The sequence below is a fragment of the Oncorhynchus kisutch genome, linkage group LG24, assembly GCF_002021735.2.
Source record: "Oncorhynchus kisutch isolate 150728-3 linkage group LG24, Okis_V2, whole genome shotgun sequence".
Classification (NCBI taxonomy): domain Eukaryota; kingdom Metazoa; phylum Chordata; class Actinopteri; order Salmoniformes; family Salmonidae; genus Oncorhynchus; species Oncorhynchus kisutch.
Window position 1 is genome coordinate 7,777,085 of NC_034197.2, and position 26,084 is coordinate 7,803,168.

Genomic DNA, 26,084 nt, shown 5'->3' on the forward strand with positions numbered 1-26,084 from the left:
GTGTAGGCGAGCGAGTAAACTCCCACTGCCAGCCATTTTATTGGCCAACGTGCAATCATTGGAAAATAAATCGATGGCCTACGATCAAGATTATCCTACCAACGGGACATTAAAAATGGTAATATCTTATGTTTCACTGAGTCGTGGCTGAACAACGAATATAGAGCTGGCGTGATTTTCCATGCACCAGCAGGACAGAGAAGTTACATCTGGTAAGATGCGGGGTGGGGGTGTGTGTCTATTTGTCAATAACAGCTGGTGTGCGATTTCTAATAATATAATATTATATAATATAAGTCTCAAGGTATTGCTCGCCTGAGGTAGAGTACCTTATGATAAGCTGTAGACCACACTGACCACACTATCTACCAAGAGAGTTCTCTACCAAAAGAGTCTCATCTATATTATTCATAGCCATCTATTTACCACCACAATCCAATGCTGGCATGAAGACCGGACTCAACCAGCTGTATAAGGCCAGGCATAAGCAAACAAGAAAATGCTCATCCAGAAGAGGCGCTCCTAGTGGCCATGGGACTTTAATGCAGGCAAACGCCAAATCCTTTTACATAATTTCTACCAGCATGTCACATGTCCAACCAGAGGGAAAAAAACTCTAGACCACCTTTACTCCACTCACAGAGATGCATACAAAGCACTCCCCCGCCCTCCATTTGACCAAATCTGATCATAATTCTATCCTCCTGATTTCTGCTTACAAGTAAAAACTAAAGCAGGAAGTATAAACCAATGGGGCTGGGGCACATGTGTTATTATACCACTGTACTCAGAAATTATCTATGAAACTATGAGTGTATACATGTCAGAGATCACAGGACTAACATATGCAAATAACAGCGTTGGGGTGTCTAGTGAATAGCTGGATATAGGTTACTGTTGGTGATTTGGGGAATGCAGGCCTAAGGAAAGTGGGTAACATGGCTGGGATAGGCAAGTAACAGATATGAGATGTATTGGCGAAGGAACTGGGTCTATGAGTAACAAATAGGGCATTTATTAGGGCTAAGACATGGGTGTATCGGTACTTGATTGTATCAATATTAGGCTATTGGCATATGGGTGTTAGGGTTAGGACATGGGGGTTTGAGTAATGGATTTGAGGTGTGTGGGTAATGGGCTTTAGGTGTGTGGGTATGTGGGCTGATGTATATAGATATTGGGGCTGAGGAATAGAGGTAAATGTCTGTTAATTTTATTATAGATATAAGCAATATGGATTACATGTTAGGGTTCCTAATGGTATTACATTTGCATAGTGGCATGTTAGGGAAAATGTTGGGAACAAGGTTAAATAGGTATTTTCACTAAGGTAATGCATGCACTGTACATATTTGTTTTTAGAGTTCTGTCTGTAGATTGCCATGGATTGCTAATGAAGATGCTTGAGTCCCCCCAATTCCTTGCCAACAATTTTTAACCAATCACGGAGTGTTCTATGACGAACTTCCTGCTTTCAGTTGTCTCTCGTCATTAAACTGTTGGACATGGCTTGAAAGTACAAACAATTTCCATACGTATATTCTTGAGTACGCGGTTGTCATAATAATGAAACAGCTAACGTGGTTATGTGAAAGTTCAGAATGTGTATGATGTAAGTAGGGGTTGATTTTGTATTAGGCTGTGTCTCAAGGACGTGGAAAGAGGAAGACAACCTCGAGTATGGAGAAGGGGACTCGATTAATTGTTAGCTTACGTTACGGATAAATTCAAATGGATACTAAGTATATATTGACTACAAAGTACGTGTTATCAACATATCCACTGCAGCACACGATTTTCAGGCCATGTCCATATATGTTTTAGCTAGTTCCGTAATCTAAACCCCATCCGACAGCTACGGCAAAAGGTGAGACGGTTCACCCCACACCGCATTCTAATTTAGTAAAATGATTATGGACGTTCCACTTTGGAATTTGAACAGATTCATCGGGTTCCTAGTTGCGCAACTCGAATGTCAGCGAATATTTGTCTAGTAATCTGACGTGTCACGTTTTGTACTACTTCAGTTTTTCTCTTCATGTTCAACAGGGGGATATTTTCTCGATTGAAGGGAATATATGGGATCGCAAGGTAACTGTCTAATAAATATTTATAATTGTTTCATATGACTGTCAGAGGTCAAACGTTGCACACAACCAAACATGTTGATAGAAGATCGGGTTGAGCTAGCCTCAGTTTCCTTTGTTTACTCAGTCTGCATTTCAGAACAGCTGATACGTCCATTTCAGCACTGCCGCGATACTGCCAGCCAGCGTGTTGTAGCTTTGACTTGTCCTGCGACCACTGACACCAAACATACGAGCTCAAGCGGAATGGTAGCACTCGCAAAAACAGACATGTTTCACAGTTGTTATTTGTAGTGGTTTAAGACTAGCGATATTCGAACGTTCTGTCTGTATTGCATCGCCGTGCATACACCTTGCTTTCATTGCCTCACGCAACATACCGGTAGGCCGAGTAGCAACGATGTACCAGCAGAAATAAGTGATTTAATCGGTTTTTGGTTCAAAGAACATCCACAAGTCAACATTTTAACCTGGCTGCATGCTTTTTGTTATTGTTGTAACAGTCCATTCGAGCACCGAATGGAAACTGTGTATATGTAGTCTAGTCGTGGTGTTCTCATCTCATTAATTTGTCATTATTGTCATGGTAGGCTAGTAAACAGTGCATTGTTACACTGTTATGGTTCAGATTAAGGAAGGAGTCAATTACATTGTGTTCATTTAAAGTTTTATGAACTGAAATGAGTCATTTCAGAATATGGGATTAGCCAAACTCCCTAATTATGTTCATTTAATTCTGACGTTGCCTATTAAGGATGTTGCCTAATGTTGCCTATTTCACGTGACATGTTTTTGTTTCACAAGTGGCTTGCCTTAAACACAAGCCACTATTGATTATGAGGTGGCTGTATGTCTCCCCCCCCCCCATTGGTGTTTCCTGTGCAGTTTAATTTTAGCTCAGCTTTTCAAAAATGTATACAGATCAGAGTATATTGGGATTGCCTGAAATAAGAGAATGACATATTTTAGAAACTTTGTTGGTCCTGTATAGCTCAGTTAGTAGAGCATGGCACGTGCAACGGATTACGGGTTCAATTCCCTGTTTACAGTACAGTCTCATCCCGGTGTAATAAATTTAACATTACATATTTTCCTTTAATGGCTTGAATATGTGTCTAACAGCCATTTCAATGCTTTTTTGAAATAGTGAAACATTAGTTATACTTTTTATATAAAACTACTAAATATATTCTCCAAATAATTTATTAAAACACACTGTTTTGCAAAGGTCTACAGTAGCTTAAACAGCACTCTGTGGGTCAGCACCATGGTGTAGCCTGAGGACAGTCAGTTTACATCCTCCTCTGGGTACATTGACTTCAATACAAAATCTAGGAAGCTCATGGTTCTCACCTCCTTCCATAGACTTGGACAGCAATAATGAAAGGTTGGAGGACGTCCTCCAGGAGTTATCAGAGCACTTGCAGCATTAATATATGTTGTCTACTCAGTCAAAGGATCGGAGTTTAAATGTAGTTCTAAAAGCATAAGCTACAGCTAGCTAGCATTGCAGTGCATAAAATGTGACTCAAAGAGAATGAAAGACAATAGTTTTACAGTTTTGAACAAATTAATTTCTTTAAAAATGAACGACATGGAGAGAGCTATATTTTGTTGTATTTATTTTTCACTTTCTCTTAGCTAGCGAATGCAGCTAGATAGTTTAGCCTACTCAAACAGAGAGGGATGCTATGTTAGCTAGCTGGGTATGGCTATACAACATTGGAACTCTTCCAAGTCAAGGTAAGTTTTTGGTTTTATTAATTTATTGCCACCGGGGCCTGCCTGCCAGTGTAACTGCTAAACTGCTTGCTGACTGTACTCTACTGCATGATTGTAGCAGGTTTACTAACACGTTTAGTTCTAGTAGCTATGTTGATTATGATATTAGCTAATATGTTGACAACTATGTAGGCTGTGTGTAGCGGTTATGTTATGACGGTTTGGCTTGGAAAGTTTTTTTTTTGCCTGGACACAGGCAGTTGATGTGTTGTGCTATGAAGTCCACAAGCGAAGGGAAAAGGTGAGAGGAGGAGAGAGCTTTGATGCGAGAGAGAATTATATGAGCAAAATTATCATGTTTGTATGTGGATGCTATGAAAGAACTGTTTTCATGATCAGGGGTGTGTTCATTCTGCCAATTCTGTTGAAATCCGTTTCTTAAACGGAAGCAAATGAAACTTGGATAAACATACCTGAATTTGTCCAATAGAATCTCTCGTTTGCAACTGTTGGACTAATGATTATGCCCTAGATCAGCTAGATGCAGGCAAGAGTCTGCAAGGCGGTATTGACTGTGTCGGTCTGTTACCTTGATTACTCATAATGTTCTCTCAACCTGAGCACCTACGTTGTAAACGTTTATTCATAGGCTAGGTTGTAGCAGCCTCATGATGGTCATAGGGAAAATTTGAGTATCATGTAGTAGCTTAAACCTATCAATGTTTTATTGAGCAGTATGAATGGAATATGAATGACAGTCATCCAATATGCTATAATAGAAATAAGGCCATGCTCATAATTTAAAAAAAAATCTTCCTCCCTCATCTTAAACGTCACCGACCACTACTGGTGTCTAATGGTTTCTCTCTTGTGTTTCCCTATGCAGTTTCATCTGTTGAAATGAGTGTGCGCGCGGGGCAGGGTAGCGACGAGGTTCTGGTGTCCCAAGCGGTGTGGGACTACTTGGCTGCCGCCGGCCGGCCCTGGCTCATAGACTTCCAGGACAAGCAGGGCCTCAGCGCAGGCATTATCCGCAGAGGGGAGCGGGGAGGCTGCTGCGCAGTGCGGCTACGCCCCGTAGAGGGCTCCCGTTCTGGGGGAGGACCAGGGATGATGGAGGGGGGACCCATCTCCAATGAGACACGCAAGTCCTTCATAGACTTATGCCGCTGTGCCCGGAAAGAGATGAGCAAACAGGAGGGGGGTCCTAAGTGGAAGAGGTCCGTGCTGCCCTGTGTTGGGGTGAGGGTCCTGGAGGGGGATGGAGAGGGGAGCCTACTAACACCTCAGCCTCCCCAGCCCAGACGCTCTCAGAGGCAGCAACAGAGGTGTAGAAAGCCTGCGGAGGATGAGGCCTGTGTGGTCCTCTCCAACTCCATGAATTCCATGAACTGCATGTCCCACGATGCATCAGGACAGAGGAAGCAGGACAACATGGAAGTCAACTGCAGTATGATGGCATCTTCTCATAGCCACTCCCAGAGTGAAGCAGACGACCACACCTCATGTTCCATCTGCATGGGAGACATGGTGGAGAGGACCACGCTGGAGAGGTATAGCTACATATTTAAAGTGTTAATGTCATGTGCACAGGTACAGTGAAATGCCTTTCTTGCAAGCTCTAACCACAACAATGCAGTAATCAATAACAATGTAATTCTAAAAATAACAGGGTAGGGCTCCCGAGTGGCACAGTGGTCTAAGACACTGCATCTCAGTGCAGGCACTGCAGTACCTGGTTTGAATCCAGGCTGCATCACATCCGGCCGTGATTGGGAGGCCCATAGGGTGGCCCACAATTGGCCCAGCGTCGTCTGGGTTTGGCCAGGGTAGGCCGTCATTGTAAATAAGAATTTGTTCATACTTCTTAGGGATATCCCCTTTTTTTTAAACATTTTCGCCTAAAATGACATGCCCAAATCTAACTGCCTGTAGCTCAGGCCCTGAAGCAAGGATATGCATATTCTTGGTACAATTTGAAAGGAAACACTTTGAAGTTTGTGGAAATGTGAATTGAATGTAGGAGAATATAACACAATAGATCTGGTAGAAGAAAATACAAAGGAAAAAAAACTTTTTTTTCTTCTACCACCATCTTTGAAATGCAACAGAAAGGTTCCAAATCTAGCCATCACTCTGGTTGTAATTCCGATGGTGTCCACAAGATGGCAACAGTGTATGTGTAGTTTCAGACGGATAACTTGTCATGTAGTTCTCATACTACATTTAGTGTGAAGTCACCCAGGTACATTTGGGCAAATCGTGAAGGAGACATTTACATTCACATTACATTTTTCTGCAAGAATATCGTAAAATCTTTATACTTGGACTTTGATTTAGTTTTTCTAGTACTAGTAGCCATATTATATAAGTTCAACATTTGTAAAACACCTAGTTTTCATAACTCTCCATGTTCTTATAATTTCTATCCAAGTTATCTAACAAAACAACACTTTATGTTCTCTCTGGGACCCTTTTAGATGATAAATCAGAGCAAGTATTTACACATTTCACCTTCAGAGGTGAATTTATCAAACCTATCGCGGTGAAAAAAAGTGTTTTATTGTTAGGAGCTCTCAAACAATAGCATGGCATTTCTTTTGCAGTAATAGCTACTGTAAATTGGACAGTGCAGTTATATTAACAAGACAAGACAAATTTAAGCTCTCAGCCAATGTTAGACACTTCTATGTACCGACATTTGTTGTTTCTCTCAAATCTGCGATTGTGAGACACGGCGCTGCATGATTTACAACTGTCCCGTTGATGGGACTCCTATCCCTAAGACTGACTTGTCTAGTTAAATAAAGGTAAAAAATAATAATAATAATTTTGAAATGTTTAAAATAACTAAGCATCGGAGAATATAGGGTCAGTTCCAGTACCATATTTACAATGTGCAGGCATACTGCATCGATAGAGATAGATATGTATAGGGCTAAGGTAACTAGGCATCAGGATATAATGATAAACAGAGAAGCTGCAGCACATATGACTGTGTGTAGAGTCAGTATAAATGTATGTGCATATTATGTGTGTAAGCAAATGGATTGTTTGTATGTGGTTTGGAGTATCAGTGTGCCTTGTGTGTCGGGCCCTGTGAGTGTACATGGAGACTGTGCAGCGGAAACGTGCTCTCTGGCGTGATGAATCATGCTTCACTTCTGGCAGTCCGACATACGAATCTGGATTTGGCGGATGCCAGGAAAACACTACCTGCCCAAATGCATAGTGCCAACTGTAAAGTTTGGCAGAGGAGGAATAATGGTCTGAAGCTGTTTTTCATGATTAGGGCTAGGTCCCCTAGTTCCAGTGAAAGAAATTCTTAATGCTACAGCATACAATGACATTCTAGACATTTCTATGCTTCCAACTTTGTGGTAACAGTTTGGGAAGGCCCTTTCCAGTTTCAGTGTTTTATTTTTTTAATTTTTAATTTGACCTTTATTTAACCAGGTAGGCAAGTTGAGAACAAGTTCTCATTTACAATTGCGACCTGGCCAAGATAAAGCAAAGCAGTTCGACAGATAAAACGACACAGAGTTACACATGGAGTAAAAACAAACATACAGTCAATAATGCAGTATAAACAAGTCTATATACAATGTGAGCAAATGAGGTGAGAAGGGAGGTAAAGGCAAAAAAGGCCATGATGGCAAAGTAAATACAATATAGCAAGTAAAATACTGGAATGGTAGTTTTGCAATGGAAGAATGTGCAAAGTAGAAATAAAAAAATAATGGGGTGCAAAGGAGCAAAATAAATAAATTAATTAAAATTAAATACAGTTGGGAAAGAGGTAGTTGTTTGGGCAAAATTATAGGTGGGCTATGTACAGGTGCAGTAATCTGTGAGCTGCTCTGACAGTTGGTGCTTAAAGCTAGTGAGGGAGATAAGTGTTTCCAGTTTCAGAGATTTTTGTAGTTCGTTCCAGTCATTGGCAGCAGAGAACTGGAAGGAGAGGCGGCCAAAGAAAGAATTGGTTTTGGGGGTGACTAGAGAGATATACCTGCTGGAGCGTGTGCTACAGGTGGGAGATGCTATGGTGACCAGCGAGCTGAGATAAGGGGGGACTTTACCTAGCAGGGTCTTGTAGATGACATGGAGCCAGTGGGTTTGGCGACGAGTATGAAGCGAGGGCCAGCCAACGAGAGCGTACAGGTCGCAATGGTGGGTAGTATATGGGGCTTTGGTGATAAAACGGATTGCACTGTGATAGACTGCATCCAATTTGTTGAGTAGGGTATTGGAGGCTATTTTGTAAATGACATCGCCAAAGTCGAGGATTGGTAGGATGGTCAGTTTTACAAGGGTATGTTTGGCAGCATGAGTGAAGGATGCTTTGTTGCGAAATAGGAAGCCAATTCTAGATTTAACTTTGGATTGGAGATGTTTGATATGGGTCTGGAAGGAGAGTTTACAGTCTAACCAGACACCTAAGTATTTGTAGTTGTCCACGTATTCTAAGTCAGAGCCGTCCAGAGTAGTGATGTTGGACAGGCGGGTAGGTGCAGGTAGCGATCGGTTGAAGAGCATGCATTTAGTTTTACTTGTATTTAAGAGCAATTGGAGGCCACGGAAGGAGAGTTGTATGGCATTGAAGCTTGCCTGGAGGGTTGTTAACACAGTGTCCAAAGAAGGGCCGGAAGTATACAGAATGGTGTCGTCTGCGTAGAGGTGGATCAGGGACTCACCAGCAGCAAGAGCGACCTCATTGATGTATACAGAGAAGAGAGTCGGTCCAAGAATTGAACCCTGTGGCACCCCCATAGAGACTGCCAGAGGTCCGGACAGCAGACCCTCCGATTTGACACACTGAACTCTATCAGAGAAGTAGTTGGTGAACCAGGCGAGGCAATCATTTGAGAAACCAAGGCTGTCGAGTCTGCCGATGAGGATATGGTGATTGACAGAGTCGAAAGCCTTGGCCAGATCAATGAATACGGCTGCACAGTAATGTTTCTTATCGATGGCGGTTAAGATATCGTTTAGGACCTTGAGCGTGGCTGAGGTGCACCCATGACCAGCTCTGAAACCGGATTGCATAGCAGAGAAGGTATGGTGAGATTCGAAATGGTCGGTAATCTGTTTGTTGACTTGGCTTTCGAAGACCTTAGAAAGGCACGGTAGGATAGATATAGGTCTGTAGCAGTTTGGGTCAAGAGTGTCCCCCCCTTTGAAGAGGGGGATGACCGCAGCTGCTTTCCAATCTTTTGGAATCTCAGACGACACGAAAGAGAGGTTGAACAGGCTAGTAATAGGGGTGGCAACAATTTCGGCAGATAATTTTAGAAAGAAAGGGTCCAGATTGTCTAGCCCGGCTGATTTGTAGGGGTCCAGATTTTGCAGCTCTTTCAGAACATCAGCTGAATGGATTTGGGAGAAGGAGAAATGGGGAAGGCTTGGGCGAGTTGCTGTTGGGGGTGCAGTGCTGTTGTCCGGGGTAGGAGTAGCCAGGTGGAAAGCATGGCCAGCCGTAGAAAAATGCTTATTGAAATTCTCAATTATGGTGGATTTATCAGTGGTGACAGTGTTTCCTATCTTCAGTGCAGTGGGCAGCTGGGAGGAGGTGTTCTTATTCTCCATGGACTTTACAGTGTCCCAGAACTTTTTTGAGTTAGTGTTGCAGGAAGCAAATTTCTGCTTGAAAAAGCTAGCCTTGGCTTTTCTAACTGCCTGTGTATAATGATTTCTAGCTTCCCTGAACAGCTGCATATCACGGGGGCTGTTCGATGCTAATGCAGAACGCCATAGGATGTTTTTGTGTTGGTTAAGGGCAGTCAGGTCTGGGGAGAACCAAGGGCTATATCTGTTCCTGGTTCTAAATTTCTTAAATGGGGCATGTTTATTTAAGATGGTTAGGAAGGCATTTAAAAAAAATATCCAGGCATCCTCTACTGACGGGATGAGATCAATATCCTTCCAGGATACCCCGGCCAGGTCGATTAGAAAGGCCTGCTCGCAGAAGTGTTTCAGGGAGCGTTTTACAGTGATGAGTGGAGGTCGTTTGACCGCTGACCCATTACGGATGCAGGCAATGAGGCAGTGATCGCTGAGATCTTGGTTGAAGACAGCAGAGGTGTATTTAGAGGGGAAGTTGAGGGTGCCCGTGTTTAAGGTTTTGGGGAGGTACCTGGTAGGTTCATTGATTATTTGTGTGAGATTGAGGGCATCAAGTTTAGATTGTAGGATGGCTGGGGTGTTAAGCATGTTCCAGTTTAGGTCGCCTAGCAGCACGAACTCTGAAGATAGATGGGGGGCAATCAGTTCACATATGGTGTCCAGAGCACAGCTGGGGGCAGAGGGTGGTCTATAGCAGGCGGCAACGGTGAGAGACTTGTTTTTAGAGAGGTGGATTTTTAAAAGTAGAAGTTCAAATTGTTTGGGTACAGACCTGGATAGTAGGACAGAACTCTGCAGGCTATCTTTGCAGTAGATTGCAACACCGCCCCCTTTGGCAGTTCTATCTTGTCTGAAAATGTTGTAGTTTGGAATTAAAATGTCTGAGTTTTTGGTGGTCTTCCTAAGCCAGGATTCAGACACAGCTAGAACATCCGGGTTGGCAGAGTGTGCTAAAGCAGTGAATAGAACAAACTTAGGGAGGAGGCTTCTAATGTTAACATGCATGAAACCAAGGCTATTACGGTTACAGAAGTCGTCAAAAGAGAGCGCCTGGGGAATAGGAGTGGAGCTAGGCACTGCAGGGCCTGGATTCACCTCTACATCGCCAGAGGAACATAGGAGGAGTAGAATAAGGGTACGGCTAAAAGCTATGAGAATTGGTCGTCTAGAACGTCTGGAACATCGAGTAAAAGGAGGTTTCTGGGGGCGATAAAATAGCATCAAGGTATAATGTACAGACAAATGTATGGTAGGATGTGAATACAGTGGAGGTAAACCTAGGTATTGAGTGATGAAGAGAGAGATATTGTCTCTAGAAACATCGTTGAAACCAGGAGATGTCATTGCATGTGTGGGTGGTGGAACTAATAGGTTGGATAAGGTATAGTGAGCAGGACTAGAGGCTCTACAGTGAAATAAGCCAATAAACACTAACCAGAACAGAAATGGACAAGACATATTGACATTAAGGAGAGGCATGCTTAGTCGAGTGATCAAAAGGGTCCGGTGAGTGGAGAGGTTGGTTGGTGATTTAGACAGCTAGCCAGGGCATCGGTAGCAAGCTAGCATAGGATGGAGGTCTGTTGTTAGCCACCTCCTGCGCTCCGTCAGTAGATTAGTGGGGTTCCGTGTGGTAGAGGGGATCAATCCAAATCACACAACAACAACAAAAATAAAAACAATAGATATAGTTATAGAGGCCCAAGAAGAAAACAACATAATAATAATAATAATAAAAATAAATAAAAATAAATAAAAAATAAATTGTCCGATTGTCTATTCAGATAGCAGCCGGTAAGACAGCTAACGGTTAGCAGGCCGCAGATGGGCGTTCAGGTAACGTCGCGACGGAGGAGCCAGCCGAATAACTCCTTCGGGTAGATAACGTCGGCAGTCCAGTTGTGAAGGCCCGGTGGGGCTCCGCGAAGGCAGCAAAACGGGTCCGGATAGGCGACTGCAGCCCAGGTGCGATTGATGGAACTCAGGAGTGATTGACGGAGCTTGCTAGCTCCGGAACAATTGATGTTTGCTCCGGAATCGACGAAGGCCGATAGTCACACGGATAGCAGCTAGCTAGCTGTGAGATCCGGGCATGAATGTCCAGAGAGCAGTCGAAATCCAGGGACATGGAGAGAAAGATTGGTCGGGTATGCTCTGCTCCGAGCCGCGCTGCGCCGTACAGAACTGGCGATAGACTTTCGAGCCAAAGGATAGCCGATGACCACAAACCGTGGTTAGCTGAACACCAACGACTTGCCAGTAAAGGAGCCAACTAGCTTCTGAACTAGCTTCTGGATTAGCTTCTGGCTAGTTTCAGGCCAGCCTCCTGGAGTTTCTGGCTAGCTTCTTGGAGGATTACAGATCTGAGGTAAATAATACTTTTTTATAAATATACATTGGTGAGGCGGGTTGCAGGAGAGTGTTTTGAAGATGAGTTGATGGAAAATAAAAATAAAATGTATGTGAAAAAGTTAATATATAAATATATATATATACAGGACACGACAAGACGAGGACAAAAGACGTCTGAACTGCTATGCCACCTTGGAGATGAGTCGACGATGCCCCCGTGCACAAAGCAAGGTCCATACAGAAATGGTTTGTGGATCAGTGTGGAAGAACTTGACTGGCCTGCACAGAGCCCTGACCTCAACCCCATCAAACACCTTTTGGATGAATTGGAACGCCGACTGCGAGCCAGGCCTAATCACCCGATCTCACTAATGCTCTTGTGGCTGAATGGAAGCGAGTCCATGTAGCAATGTTTGAACATGTAGTGAAAATCCTTCCCAGAAGAGTGGAGGCTGTTAGCAGCAAAGTGGGGACCAACATAATATTAATGCCCATGTTTGACGAGCAGGTGTCCACATACTCTAGGCCATGCAGTGTATGTAATGTTTTCAAAATTGAAAGTAAAACCATTCTCTCTCACTCCCTCCCAAGGTGTGGCCACACATTCTGCCGGTCATGTCTGGACCAGGCCTTCAAGGTGAAGAGAGCATGTCCGGTGTGTCGTCTGGTGTACGGCCAGCTCATAGGGAATCAGCCGGCTTCCGGGACTATGATGGTGGAGAGGGACCCAGATCTGGAATTGTCGGGACACGAGGGCTACGGGTGTATCTGCATCATCTATAGCTTCACACCTGGTCTACAGGCGGTGAGTATATATGACAAAAGAAACACGTTCATGAGAAAAACCACAAGGAGGAACAGTTGAAGTCTGAAGTTTACATACACTTAGGTTGGAGTCATTAAAACTCGTTTTTCTACCACGCGAGGAGTGTCCAGAATATTTTGGTTTCCACATTCATTACGCAAGTTAAGACCGTTGTGCCTGAATCCACATTGGATCGAATATCCTTCGTGAATTGATGTTGATTATCTGTTGTCTGATTGACTTACAGCAGGGTCTCGTTAGATTTAACAGAAAAGGTAATGAGTAAATTTTTTCCCCACTTGTTTTTGTGCCTAGGATTGGACACAGTCTACTGTGCGCAATTGTGTAGGATAGACTATTGCACAACACACAACGCTATTCCTATTAATTATTCTGGATACAATGATGACAAATTACATAGCGTAGTGAGTTTATTGACAATTATGATCTGGTAATGAAATAACAAATCAATTTTGTTTTCCATGTTAGAGCTGCAGTTTTAAACTACAAGAAGCTTGAAGTAGCCTTCTTGAATTTGGAGCTCAGAAATGAAGTACTGGAATAGGCCTAGCTTGAAAATCAGACATTTCAACCATTTGGTGGTGAAAAGTTGTAATTATTGTAGCCAGTTATCTGTATGAACCGTGCTTAAAGGATGTATAGTCTTAGGTTTATGTTGTATAGCTAGAGTTATGAGCCATTTTGCATACATTTACTTTTATTCACCTAAGTGCACGTGTAACTGCATGAAAATCATTTTTTATTTCAAACCATTTTGAAATTGATTCCAATGTCACGCAATGGCCCCATTTTATTTATACAAAGACCCATAAACAGAATGAGGTGACCAGTGTTCTCTATATACAGCGCATTCGCAAAGTATTCAGACCCCTTCTATATAAGGGATCTGGAAAGGTGTGCAAAGGGCCTGAATACTTATATATATATATATATATAAGTATTCAGGCCCTTTGCATGAGACTTGAAGTTTCCATTGATCATCCTTGATGTTTCTACAACAGTCCACCTGTGGTAAATTCAATTGATTGGATATGATCTGGAAAGGCACACACCTGTCTATGTGAAGTCCCATAGTTGACAGTGCATGTCAGAGCAAAAACCAAGCCATGAGTTCAAAGGAATTGTCCGTAGAGCTCCGGGACAGGAATGTAGAAGCACAGATCTGGGGAAAGGTACCAAAACAAATCTGCAGCATTGAAGGTCCCCAAGAACATAGTGGCCTCCCATCATTCTAAATTGGAAGAAGTTTGGAACCACCAAGACTCTTCCTAGAGCTGCCCGCCCGGCCAAACTGAGCAATCGGGGGAGAAGGGCCTCGGTCAGGGAGGTGACCAAGAACCCAATGGTCACTGACAGAGCTCCAGAGTTCCTCTGTGGAGATGGGAGAACCTTCCAGAAGGACAACCATCTCTGCAGCACTCAACTAATCAGGCCTTTATGGTAGAGTGGCCAGACAGAAGCCACTCCTCGGTGAAAGGCACATGACAGCCTGCTTGGAGTTTTCCAAAAGGCACCTAAAGACTCTCAGACCTTGACAAACAAGATTATCTGGTCTGATGAAACCAAGATTGAACTCTTTGGCCTGAATGCCAAGCTTCACGTCTGGAGCAAACCTGACACCATCCCTACGGTAAAGCATGTTGGTGGCAGCAACGGTGCACAGAGAGCTGTGCTCCATTCATCTTTCCCTCAATCCTGACTAGTCTCCCAAACCCTGCCGCTGAAAATCACAGCATGATGCTGCCACCAACATGCTTTACCGTAGGGATGGTGCCAGGTTTCCTCCAGAAATCCTTGATGAAAACCTGCTCCAGAGCTCTCAGGACCTCCTACTGGGGTGAAGGTTCACCTTCCAACAGGACAATGACCCTAAGCACACAGCCAAGACAACGCAGGAGTGGCTTCGAGACAAGTCTCTTGAGTCTCCTTGAGTGGCCCAGCCAGAGCCCGAACTTGAACCCGATTTGAACATCTCTGGAGAGACCTGAAAATAGCTGTGCAGCGACACTCCCCATCCAACCTGACAGAGCTTGAGAGGATCTGAAGAGAAGAATGGAAGAAACTCAGGTGTGCCAAGCTTGTAGCGTCATACCCAAGAAGACTCGAGGCTGTAATGGTGCTTTTACAAAGTACTGAGTAAAGGGTTTGAATACTTATGTAAATGTGCTATTTCAGTTTTTTTAAATACATTTGCAAACGTTTTTAAACCTGTTTTTGCTTTGTCATTACGGGGCATTGTGTTTAGGTTGAGGTAAAAAAAAAAAAAAAAACGATTCCATTTTAGGTTACGGCTGTAACTTAAAATGTGGAAAATAAATGGGTCTGAATATTTTTCCAAATGCACTGTACATGGGGCATTAGTCTCAATATGCAGGGCTTAGTTTCTGGCAGTTAGCTGGCTAGTGATAATTGTTCAACAGTCTCTGGTCTCTTGGTCCCGGCTCTGATGCACCGTCTCTGTCTGCTAGATGGTAGCAGAGTAAACCGATCTTGGCTCGGGTGGCTAAGGTCCTTAATGTTCTTTTTGGCCTTCCTTTGGCACAGAGTTGTCAAAGACCCCAGCCACCCCAGTCATAGACTGTTCTCTCTACTACTGCATGGCAAGCGGTACCGGAGTGCCAAGTCTAGGACAAAAAGGCTTCTCAACAGTTTTTACCCCCATGCCATAAGACTTCTGAACAGGTAACCAATGGTTACCCGGACTATTTGCATTGTGTGCCTCCCCCCATCTGTAGACGTTTGTGAGGATCTTTACGGGCCATGCCAAATTTCTTAAGCCGCCTGAGGTTGAAGATTTTCTGTTGTGCCACCTTCACCACCGTGCCGGTGTGGTGGGATCATTTTAAGTCCATTTCAGGTCTCCTTGCACTTAAGAAAATTCATACACTTTGGTAGTTTTCCTCGGGCTATGAAAATCCAGGAATAGCATATCTTTCATAACTGGGCACTCAATTAGTATCTTACCCATATTTTTGCCTTAACAAAAAGCTTGGAAAATTTCAAAGAAAACATGTCATGCTTGAAGTAATGTTATTGAATGTCTATACCACTTAACACCATTTTTGTGGTTATTGTGTGTGTGTGTGTGTGTGTGTGCGTATACACACTGCTCAAAAAAATTAAGGGAACACTAAAATAACACATCCTAGATCTGAATGAATGAAATATTCTTATTAACTACTTTTTTCTTTACATAGTTGAATGTGCTGACAACAAAATCACACAAATTATCAATGGAAATCAAATTTATCAACCCATGGAGGTCTGGATTTGGAGTCACACTCAAAATTAAAGTGGAAAACCACACTACAGGCTGATCCAACTTTGATGTAATGTCCTTAAAACAAGTCAAAATGAGGCTCAGTAGGGGGTGTGGCCTCCACGTGCCTGTATGACCTCCCTACAACGCCTGGGCATGCTCCTAATGAGGTGGCGGATGGTCTCCTGAGGGATCTCCTCCCAGACCTGGACTAAAGCATCCGCCAACTCCTGGACAGTCTGTGGTGCAACGTGGCGTTGGTGGATGGAGCGAGAAATGATGTCTCAGAAGTGCTCAATTGCATTCAGGTCTGGGGAACGGGCGGGCCAGTCCATAGCATCAATGCCTTCCTCTTGCAGGAACTGCTGACACACTCCAGTCACATGATGTCTAGCATTGTCTTGCATTAGGAGGAACCCAGGGCCAACCGCACCAGCATATGGTCTCACAAGGGGTCTGAGGATCTCATCTCGGTACCTAATGGCAGTCAGGCTACCTCTGGCGAGCACATGGAGGGCTGTGCGGCCCCCCAAAGAAATGCCACCCCACACCATGACTGACCCACCGCCAAACCGGTCATGCTGGAGGATGTTGCAGGCAGCAGAACGTTCTCCACGGCGTCTCCAGACTGTCACGTCTGTCACGTGCTCAGTGTGAACCTGCTTTCATCTGTGAAGAGCACAGGGCGCCAGTGGCGAATTTGCCAATCTTGGTGTTCTCTGGCAAATACCAAACGTCCTGCACGGTGTTGGGCTGTAAGCACAACCCCCACCTGTGGACGTCGGGCCCTCATACCACCCTCATGGAGTCTGTTTCTGACCGTTTGAGCAGACACATGCACATTTGTGGCCTGCTGGAGGTCATTTTGCCACGCTCTGGCAGTGCTCCTCCTTGCACAAAGGTGGAGGTAGTGGTCCTGCTGCTGGGTTGTTGCCCTCCTACGGCCTCCTCCACGTCTCCTGATGTACTGGCCTGTCTCCTGGTAGCGCCTCCATGCTCTGGACACTACACTGACAGACACAGCAAATCTTCTTGCCACAGCTCGCATTGATGTGCCATCCTGGATGAGCTGCACTACCTGAGCCACTTGTGTGGGTTGTAGACTCCGTCTCATGCTACCACTAGAGTGAAAGCACCGCCGGCATTCAAAATTGACCAAAACATCAGCCAGGAAGCATAGGAACTGAGAAGTGGTCTGTGGTCACCACCTGTAGAACCACTCCTTTATTGGGGGTGTCTTGCTAATTGCCTATAATTTCCACCTGTTGTCTATTCCATTTGCACAACAGCATGTGAAATTTATTGTCAGTGTTGCTTCCTAAGTGGACAGTTTGATTTCACAGAAGTGTGATTGACTCGGAGTTACATTGTGTTGTTTAAGTGTTCCCTTTATTTTTTTGAGCTGTGTGTGTGTGTATATATATATATATATGAAGAAGAAAAAATCTAATTTTTGTTCCTGTTCTTTTCAAACTTTCCTCTGAATTATGCCTGGGTCATGCAGCCGGAGCACCCTAACCCTGGTGTAAGCTACCCGGGTACGGACCGCGTGGCTTACCTCCCAGACAGCCCAGAGGGGAACCGGGTCCTGGGCCTGCTCCGCCGGGCCTTTGAGCAGCGCCTCATCTTCACTATAGGGACCTCCATGACTACGGGAATGCATAACGTCATTACCTGGAATGACATCCACCACAAAACCTCCATATGGGGCGGACCACGCTGGTATGGAAACGCCTGTCTTTACTGAAGGCTAATGGAGATTTTAGTGTGTTTCTAAGATGTGAGATGTGACAGTAGCTTTTAAAAAAATTATTTTTACAAATTTCAAACATTATCTAGTGATAACTGTATGTATACGGTGGGGCAAAAAAGTATTTAGTCAGCCACCAATTGTGCAAGTTCTCCCACTTAAAAAGATGAGGCCTGTAATTTTCATCATAGGTACACTTCAACTAATTTATTTGCAAATTATGGTGGAAATTACGTATTTGGTCAATAACAAATGTTTATCTCAACACTTTGTTATATACCCTTTGTTGGCAATGAAAGAGGTCAAACGTTTTCTGTAAGTCTTCACAAGGTTTTCACACACTGTTGCTGGTATTTTGGCCCATTCCTCCATGCAGATCTCCTCTAGAGCAGTGATGTTTTGGGGCTGTTGCTGGGCAACACGGAATTTCAACTCCCGCCAAAGATTTTCTATGGGGTTGAGATCTGGAGACTGGCTAGGCCACTCCAGGACCTTGAAATGCTTCTTACGAAGCCACTCCTTCGTTGCCCGGGCGGTGTGTTTGGGATCATTGTCATGCTGAAAGACCCAGCCACGTTTCATCTTTCATGCCCTTGCTGATGGAAGGAGGTTTTCACTCAAAATCTCACGATACATGGCCCCATTCATTCTTTCCTTTACACGGATCAGTCGTCCTGGTCCCTTTGCAGCCCCAAAGCATGATGTTTCCACCCCCATGCTTCACAGTAGGTATGGTGTTCTTTGGATGCATCTCAGCATTCTTTGTCCTCCAAACACGACGAGTTGAGTTTTTACCAAAAGGTTCTATTTTGGTTTAATCTGACCATATGACATTCTCCCAATCTTCTTCAGGATCATCCAAATGCTCTCTAGCAAACTTCAGACGGGCCTGGACATGTACTGGCTTAAGCAGGGCGACATGTCTGGCACTGCAGGATTTGAGTCCCTGGCGGCGTAGTGTGTTACTGATGGTAGGCTTTGTTACTTTGGTCCCAGCTCTCTGCAGGTCATTCACTAGGTCCCCCCGTGTGGTTCTGGGATGTTTGCTCACTGTTCTTGTGATCATTTTGACCCATTTTGAGATCTAGCATGGAGCCCCAGATCGAGGGAGATTATCAGTGGTCTTGTATGTCTTCCATTAATAATTGCTCCCACGGTTTATTTTTTTCAAACCAAGCTGCTTACCTATTGCAGATTCAGTCTTCCCAGCCTGGTGCAGGTCTACAATTTTGTTCTTTGACAGCTCTTTGGTCTTGGCCATAGTGGAGTTTGGAGTGTGACTGTTTGAGGTTGTGGACAGGTGTCTTTTATATTGATAACAAGTTCAAACAGGTGCCATTAATACAGGTAACGAGTGGAGGACAGAGGAGCCTCTTAAAGAAGAAGTTACAGGTCTGTGAGAGCCAGAAATCTTGCTTGTTTGTAGGTGACCAAATACTTATTTTCCACCATAAATTCATTAAAAATCCTACAATGTAATTTTCTGGATTTTTTTTCTTCTCATTTTGTCTGTCATAGTTGAAGTGTACCTATGATGAAAATTACAGTTCTCTCATCTTTTTAAGTGGGAGAACTTGCACAATTGGTGGCTGACTAAATACTTTTTTGCCCCACTGTATCTCTAACTCTTTCTTTCACTCGACCACTCACAAGTTACATAGAATCACATGGCTTTAGTCTTATGAGATGTGACCGAACAAGAAAGCTATCCATGTTTTGAGCATATGGTGAGAGGTTCAATTATGATTTCTGTCAGCCATTTGCTCCTAGAAGGCACTCTAGCTGTTCCTGCGATGACAACTCTCAATGACATGCTAATGGTGTTTTTATTTCATCTCCCCTGAAAGCTTTGGCTACCCAGACCCCACTTACCTGGTGAGAGTGACTGAGGAACTCCGAGAGAAAGGCATCACTGCGGACTGACCGTCCAGATTCCAGAATGTTCCATTCTAGGAACACTAGGAATTCTAGGAACCTCTAGCTGTCTTGCTGCTGGTGGTTGCTAGGCTGCAGGCTCCTGGACCTAGACCCAGCAGGGCTGTGGATGAATTCGACAGGGGACAGGGCTTTTAGCTCCACAGCAGAAACAGGACTACAAGACTCTCGTATCACTCCAAGACCTCTTTTATGTGGAAAATCCTAACTTCCACTTAAATTGAATTTTCATTTAATCATGCATTGATGTCAATGGGAGACCATTCAACTTAAGTGGAAGTGAAAATTTGTCTTAAGTGGAATTTAGGTTTCACCCTTGTGTTCCTGTGTTAGGTATCGATCTTCTGCTCAATCCAGCAGCACTTTGTGTGGAAGAAAACATAAAAGTGAGAGCAATGTGATTTTCAGTGTGACACAATCCTCTACCTTTCACCTGGTGTTGACAATAGCAGGACATTCTTTTTGCTGAACTCATCCGAGCAGTTATAATATAGGGATTTAATAAATTGATAAGTAATCAGTACTTAAATATTATTTTGAAATCTAAGTAAAAGAGAAGTCTATTTTGCCTGATATCTTTATTTCCATGCTGGGGGACACGTTCTCTATTTACCAGTTGCAAGCGCACATTATTGGTGGTCTTTCCAGTACGTTCGTAGAATAATTATCTTTTTCTTTAATTATTTTCCGTGATAACCTGTTACTTACAGTTTGTACAAATACCATATCTGAGATAGGTGGCAGGCAGAATAGCACCGTCTGCTTCAATAGAAAGCTTCAAACTAAATCATTTAATTTCTCTAAAAGACGTTGCAATCTAAAGCACTCACAGGCACTTTGACCAAGGGAGTCGGTCAGTCGTTCAGTGGAGGGCTGGTTGTTCTCTGCATATCATTAGAATTATCATTGTTCTCTGCTACCTTTTCAGGGAAGACTAGTCTATGGAATAGTGCTCTGAGCAAATCGGGGAGGTGTTAGTCGTTAACAGCCCTGAAGCTAATAGCCTGGTAAGCTAGAAGTTGATGTCAATTTGCTTTGAGCCCTTCATTTCCCTTTTGATCTTCCTCTCCTTTGATTTCTTCACATAGGAAGGTTTTCTATTTGTGCTGGTCTAGGATCGGTGTGGCCTTTTTTTTAAAAATCATAATGAATAAATGAGGGACCCTGATCCTAGATCAGCACTCGTACTCTTGAGACTCTTTTTATGAATACAGAACCAGGTTTTGAACTACTTTGAGTTCAGTTCAGTTTGATGTCCAGTCAGTCATTGGTCCTCGTTTCCTAATGACCAGATTTACACGATGATGTCAAATGAGAAGGACAAGATGTCGAACCACTTAAACCAAATCAAAGACAGAAAAGGGCTCTGAAATAATTAACTATGTGTCTGAAATGGCACTCTATTCCCAATATAGTGCACGAGTGCTGATAGGAGCCCATAGGGCTCTGGTCAAAAGTGGTGCCCTATATAGGACCCATAGGACTGGTTAAAAGTAGTGTACTGTGTCGGGAATAGGGTCCCATTTTGGACGCCAGCCCTGTCTGACCAGATGTTTGATTGTCTCATAAATAAAGAGGTATCTATCTGCTGTAATTAAAGTTTGTCTTAAGAGATAATCTAGGATTAACAATAAGTACCTGTAATATGAAAATGTTAAGGAGAATACTGCAGTCCCTTATAGGTGTATTGTCAGTGATTTATTTAATTACCTTGTTTTGATACATTTCTCATTGTTAGCGTGCCTTCTATTCAAGTTTTGAAGAAAATGTAGCATGTTGATACTAACGAATGATAAGCAATTCTTTAGTAGACTGTATCAAATTGTTATTAGGAGGGTCAGCCGCAGCAGGAATTATGTTTGTGCTTTGTCTGCCTTTCTACAGTTTGAGAATATAGAAACGGATGTGTATTTGACGTAACCTTTGTTATAAACAGTCAACGTAGTCCAAAAATGTAGTCTCACTCATATGATCAAGCTGTGTGTGAGTGATTTATAAATGAAATACCTTTTGATGAGAAGAATATGCATATAGTCCAGTCAGTGTTAACCTCTTATTTGTCTGCATTCGGATGATGTGAAAGAATTTACTTGGCCCATACATTAAATATCCCTTGCTTCGACCCAAATGTCACCCTATTTATGATAGCAAAAGTAGTGCACTACATAGGGTGCCATTTGTGACTTGGCCTTTCCCCCCATCTCTTTGTATTTTTATTGTTTAGGGACCAACTTGAATATCTTTGAGAGACTGGAATAGTAGTTCAAATCAAGCTACCACGCAAATATTTCTATGCATTAAACTATGTAAGTCAACTGGGGGTTGGGGTACAGGCAGGGGAATGAATACTGAAAATGATTGTGTTGCCAATTGATTGTGAAAAGTTAAAGATTTGCTTTTCTAATTGTGTTTGTCTGTTGATGTTTAAACAATTATGTGGTTTACATTTTAATACTTGAATAAAAAAGGTTATGTTCTGTTTATGGTGGTGGTGTTAATTATTGATTTCATATTATGTAAATAGCCTCAGTACAAATCTGACATTTATGATCACATGTTTTTCACTCCATATTGCAATATTATAGCAAGACTATTTATGGTTGTAACACAACTCAACCCTCAGGAAGATATCCTATTCCTTGGTTTACGCATGGTAGTGCACACTATTGAAGTGGAACGTTACACTTACATTGTACCTTCTGTCGAACATTAGCAACGGGTGACGTATGGTAATGACTAGATGTGGGAGGCTTTAGTCCTCTTTCTGTCGACATAGTCCTCTTCCTGAAAATCATAGTTCAGCTCAGACGAGTTGGTCAGATGACTTTACGTTTTCCTGTTTCTGCCTCAAATTAGCTATGTACAAAATGTCCTCAAACGCATAATCTATAATGACATCATCTAGATTCTCCAACATAGGCGACAGATGTACTTCTGCAACAGAGCAGCGACTCGGCGGCGACGAGGAGGACCATTGCATAATATGCATGGATAGTTTTCAGGAAAAGATAACTTTAAAATGTTCTCACTCATTCTGTTCAAGTTGTATTGACTCGTTTTTCAAAATTAAACCCGCATGTCCGGTATGTAATAGTTTTCACGGGACCTACGAAGGAACGCAGCCCCGGAACGGGATCATGACAGTGAGACGCAACTGGCATTGTTTACCTGGCTATGAGGAGGGGAATGGACATATCACGATTGATTATCACTTTCCAGCCGGAGTACAAGGGGTGAGATTTATTGTAGCCTATGTTTACTTTATATGTGACGCAGATGGGCCTTATATTGTATTCCAGAATTGAAAGTGTCAATAGACATTGTGCCACAATTGACTTGAAGATGAAAGGGCCATGCGTATAGTCGGAGATTCATCTTAATGTTATTCTTGAAAGCCCTTTTATGAAAGTCGATGTATTGCTTTGGTACTGCCCCTCCATGGCATTAAAGTCTTGCTGGTGATGTCATGCCAGACAGATTAGCTGTTGACTTCTTTCTCACCTAAGGTGGAGTGTGATCCTCCATGAGTCCCTAATTATAAGTAGTAGGATTCATCTTACCACCACCAGTCAGTTATTTGAAATAACATGATTAGGCCTAGAGCCAGAGGAGAAGACCCATCTCCGGTTTTGAGTTTGGTTCCTCTTGAGGTCTCTTCCTTCTTGGGAGTTTTTCCTTGCTACTGTGGAAAATGGTTTTATAGACACAGTTGATTGATTGATATTCCTCTTTCTCGCCACATCCCTCCAGCCTGAGCATCCGAACCCGGGTCAGAAGTACTGCAGCACATCCAGGACAGCCTTTCTGCCAGCCTGTGAGGAAGGAGAGAAGGTACTGAGGCTGCTCCAGACAGCCTTTCACAGGAGGCTCATCTTCACGATCGGGACATCAGCCACCACCGGCCTCAACAACTCCATCACATGGAACGACATACACCACAAGACCAACATTAGTGGAGGACCACAGTTGTAAGTAGGCCTATCTATCCTAGTCTGAGGAAATAGAATCAGAATACTCACACACGGTTTGAATGCTCCTGAAGTTCCATTGTGACATTTCTATCCCTAAGACTAATGAAGACCCATATCAGTGATTGACGGTGTTGCAACAGTGTTATTGACATTCGAGAACGTTCGAACATTGCCATGTTTTTGAAATGGCAGATCAATGTGACACTGAAGCTGTTACGCCCTCTCTCTTTTCTCCTTGTTAGTTTCGGGTATCCAGACCCGGGCTACCTCTCTCGGGTCCAGGAGGAGCTTCGTCTGAAGGGAGTGACAGAGGAGAGCTGACTCCACTGGAGCTTCATGAAACCATAGAACTAGAACTACTCTTAGTTCAAATTCTATACATATTGTCACGCTCAGGAATCAAACACAAGACGAGAAGAGCAGTAACGGTGTTGGGGAAGCGACACTGAAAATATAGCTTACCAAGCTACCAATTCACACTAGAAGCTTAGCTGCCCTTAAGGAAAAATATAGTTTCCTTAAAATTACTTTGAAAAAGTAGTACACTACATCAAAACTACTTTGTGAAAAATTATCAAATTTAAATCTGAAATGTTATAGACTACAAGTTGCAAGAACAAATCACTTTTCTGGTCAAATGTTAACAGAATGTGTAATTTGGCCTATTAAACACAACTTCAAATTAAAAAAGGAAGGTATTGCCTACTTCGCCCATATTTTCTTTTCTTTTAGCAAAACAAAACAGTGTGGGTTTCCAGTAGTTAGCTACTTGATAAAACTTGATAAATTGAAAAATAACTTGATAAATTGAAAAATAACAGAAAGCAAAATCAGCCATCACTTTCTCACCGTAGTACTATAGGCTTTACCGTTTCCTCTAACCTGAACTGTAGATTGCCATTGCCACATGGCAAGAAAAGTAATTAACTACTGAAAACACCTAGATTTGAATTCAGTTCAACTACCAGGGCGGCGCACAATTGGCCCAGCGTCGTTAGGGTTTGGCCGGGGTAGGCCATCATTGTAAAAATGAATTTGTTCTTAACTGACTTGCCTAGTTAAATGAAGGTTTAATAAAATTTAAATAAATACATAATTATGGAGGGCACTGTATATGGTAGGATAGCTTTAAGATGGTTCATCGAAGATGTGGGTTTTGACTCGATGCCTGAAAGTTGTGTTCTCAGTACTATGTTGCAGTTTATTTGTTTAAAAATTTGTATTTTTCTCCACTGATTATGTGTCACGTTCTGACCTTAGTTCCTTTGTTATGTCTTTGTTTTAGTATGGTCAGGGCGTGAGTTGGGTGGGCTGTCTATGTTATATTTTCTATAATTTGGGATTTTCTGTGTTCGGCCTGGTTTGGTTCTCAATCAGAGGCAGCTGTCAATCGTTGTCTCTGATTGAGAATCATACTTAGCCTGGTTTCACTTTTGAGTTGTGGGTGTTTATTTTCTGTTCTGCGTTTTGTTGCACCGTTCAGGACTGTTCGTTTGTCGTGTATTGTTTTTGTTTCAGTATTCATTCTTTATTAAATTACAATGAATACTTACCACGCTGCACCTTGGTCCTCTCTTTCTCCCGACGACAACCGTTACAGAAACACCCACCAAAAAGGGACCAAGCAGCTTGGTTTCGGGCAGCAGCGATCTCAGGACTCCTGGACATGGGAGGGCGTTCTGAACGGCAAGGGAGTCTACACATGGGAGGAGATCCTGGCGGGAAGGGATCGCCTTCCATGGGAACAGGTGGAGGCAGCTAGGAGAGCAGAGGCAGCCGGAGAGAGGAACCAGCGGTATGTGGGAACACGGCTGGCAAGGAAGCCCGAGAGGCAGCCCCAAAAATGTATTGGGGGGTGGCACACGGGGAGTGTGGCGAAGTCAGGTAGGAGACCTGCGCCAACTCCCCGTGCTTACCGTGGCGGGCGTCGTACTGGTCAGGCACCGTGTTATGCGGTGGAGCGCACGGTGTTCCCAGTACGCGTGTTTAGTCCGGTGCGCTACATCCCAGCTCCCCGTATCGGCCGGGCTAGAGTGGGCATTGAGCCAGGTGCCATGATGCCGGCTCTGCGCATCTGGTCTCCAGTGCGTCTCCTCGGGCCGGGGTACATGGCACCAGCCTTATGCATGGTGTCCCCGATTCGCCAGCACAGCCCAGTGCGGGCTATTCCACCTCGCCGCACTGGCCTGGCTACGGGGAGCATTCAACCAGGTAAATGTTGGGCAGGCTCGGTGCTCGATAGCTCCAGTGCGATTTCACGGTCCGGTCTATCCGGTGCCACCTCCACGCACCAGCCCTCTGGTGGCAGCCCCCCGCACCAGGCTGTCTCTCCGTCTCCTTCCTACAGGTGTTCCCGCCTGTCCAGCGCTGCCAGAGTCTCCCGTCTGTCCTGAGCTGCCAGAGCCGCCAGTCTGTCCTGAGCTGCCAGAGTCTCCCGTCTGTCCTGAGCTACCAGAACCGCCAGTCTGTCCTGAGCTGCCAGAGCCACCAGTCTGTCCTGAGCTACCAGAGCCGCCAGTCTGTCCTGAGCCGTCAGTCAGCCAGGAGCTGCCAGAGCCGT

At 43.7% G+C, this 26,084-nt stretch overlaps 2 protein-coding genes across 5 annotated transcripts; both read left to right on the forward strand.

The window, feature by feature from the left end:
• The first annotated feature begins 1,455 nt into the window (after positions 1-1,455).
• On the forward strand, positions 1,456-20,686 carry LOC109869353 (probable E3 ubiquitin-protein ligase DTX3). 4 transcript variants are annotated; one of them, XM_031803751.1, is made up of 6 exons: positions 1,456-1,867; positions 2,050-2,091; positions 4,696-5,362; positions 12,375-12,588; positions 17,373-17,590; positions 19,466-20,686. In XM_031803751.1, exons 2-6 carry the CDS (start codon positions 2,079-2,081, stop codon positions 19,539-19,541), a joined length of 1,188 nt encoding a protein of 395 aa, XP_031659611.1. In that variant the 5' UTR covers positions 1,456-1,867; positions 2,050-2,078; the 3' UTR covers positions 19,542-20,686. The 4 variants fall into 4 exon arrangements, with proteins under 4 accessions (XP_031659611.1, XP_031659613.1, XP_031659614.1 ...); XM_031803753.1 differs by lacking the exon at positions 2,050-2,091 and having other exon boundaries at positions 1,456-1,760; XM_031803754.1 differs by lacking the exon at positions 2,050-2,091 and having other exon boundaries at positions 1,456-1,612.
• Positions 20,687-22,286: 1,600 nt separating this feature from the next.
• LOC109869312 (probable E3 ubiquitin-protein ligase DTX3) lies at positions 22,287-25,319 on the forward strand. Its single transcript, XM_020459381.2, has 3 exons — positions 22,287-22,786; positions 23,304-23,521; positions 23,767-25,319. The coding sequence occupies exons 1-3, from the start codon at positions 22,445-22,447 to the stop codon at positions 23,843-23,845; spliced, it is 639 nt and encodes a 212-aa protein (XP_020314970.1). The 5' UTR covers positions 22,287-22,444; the 3' UTR covers positions 23,846-25,319.
• The last annotated feature ends 765 nt before the right edge of the window (positions 25,320-26,084 follow it).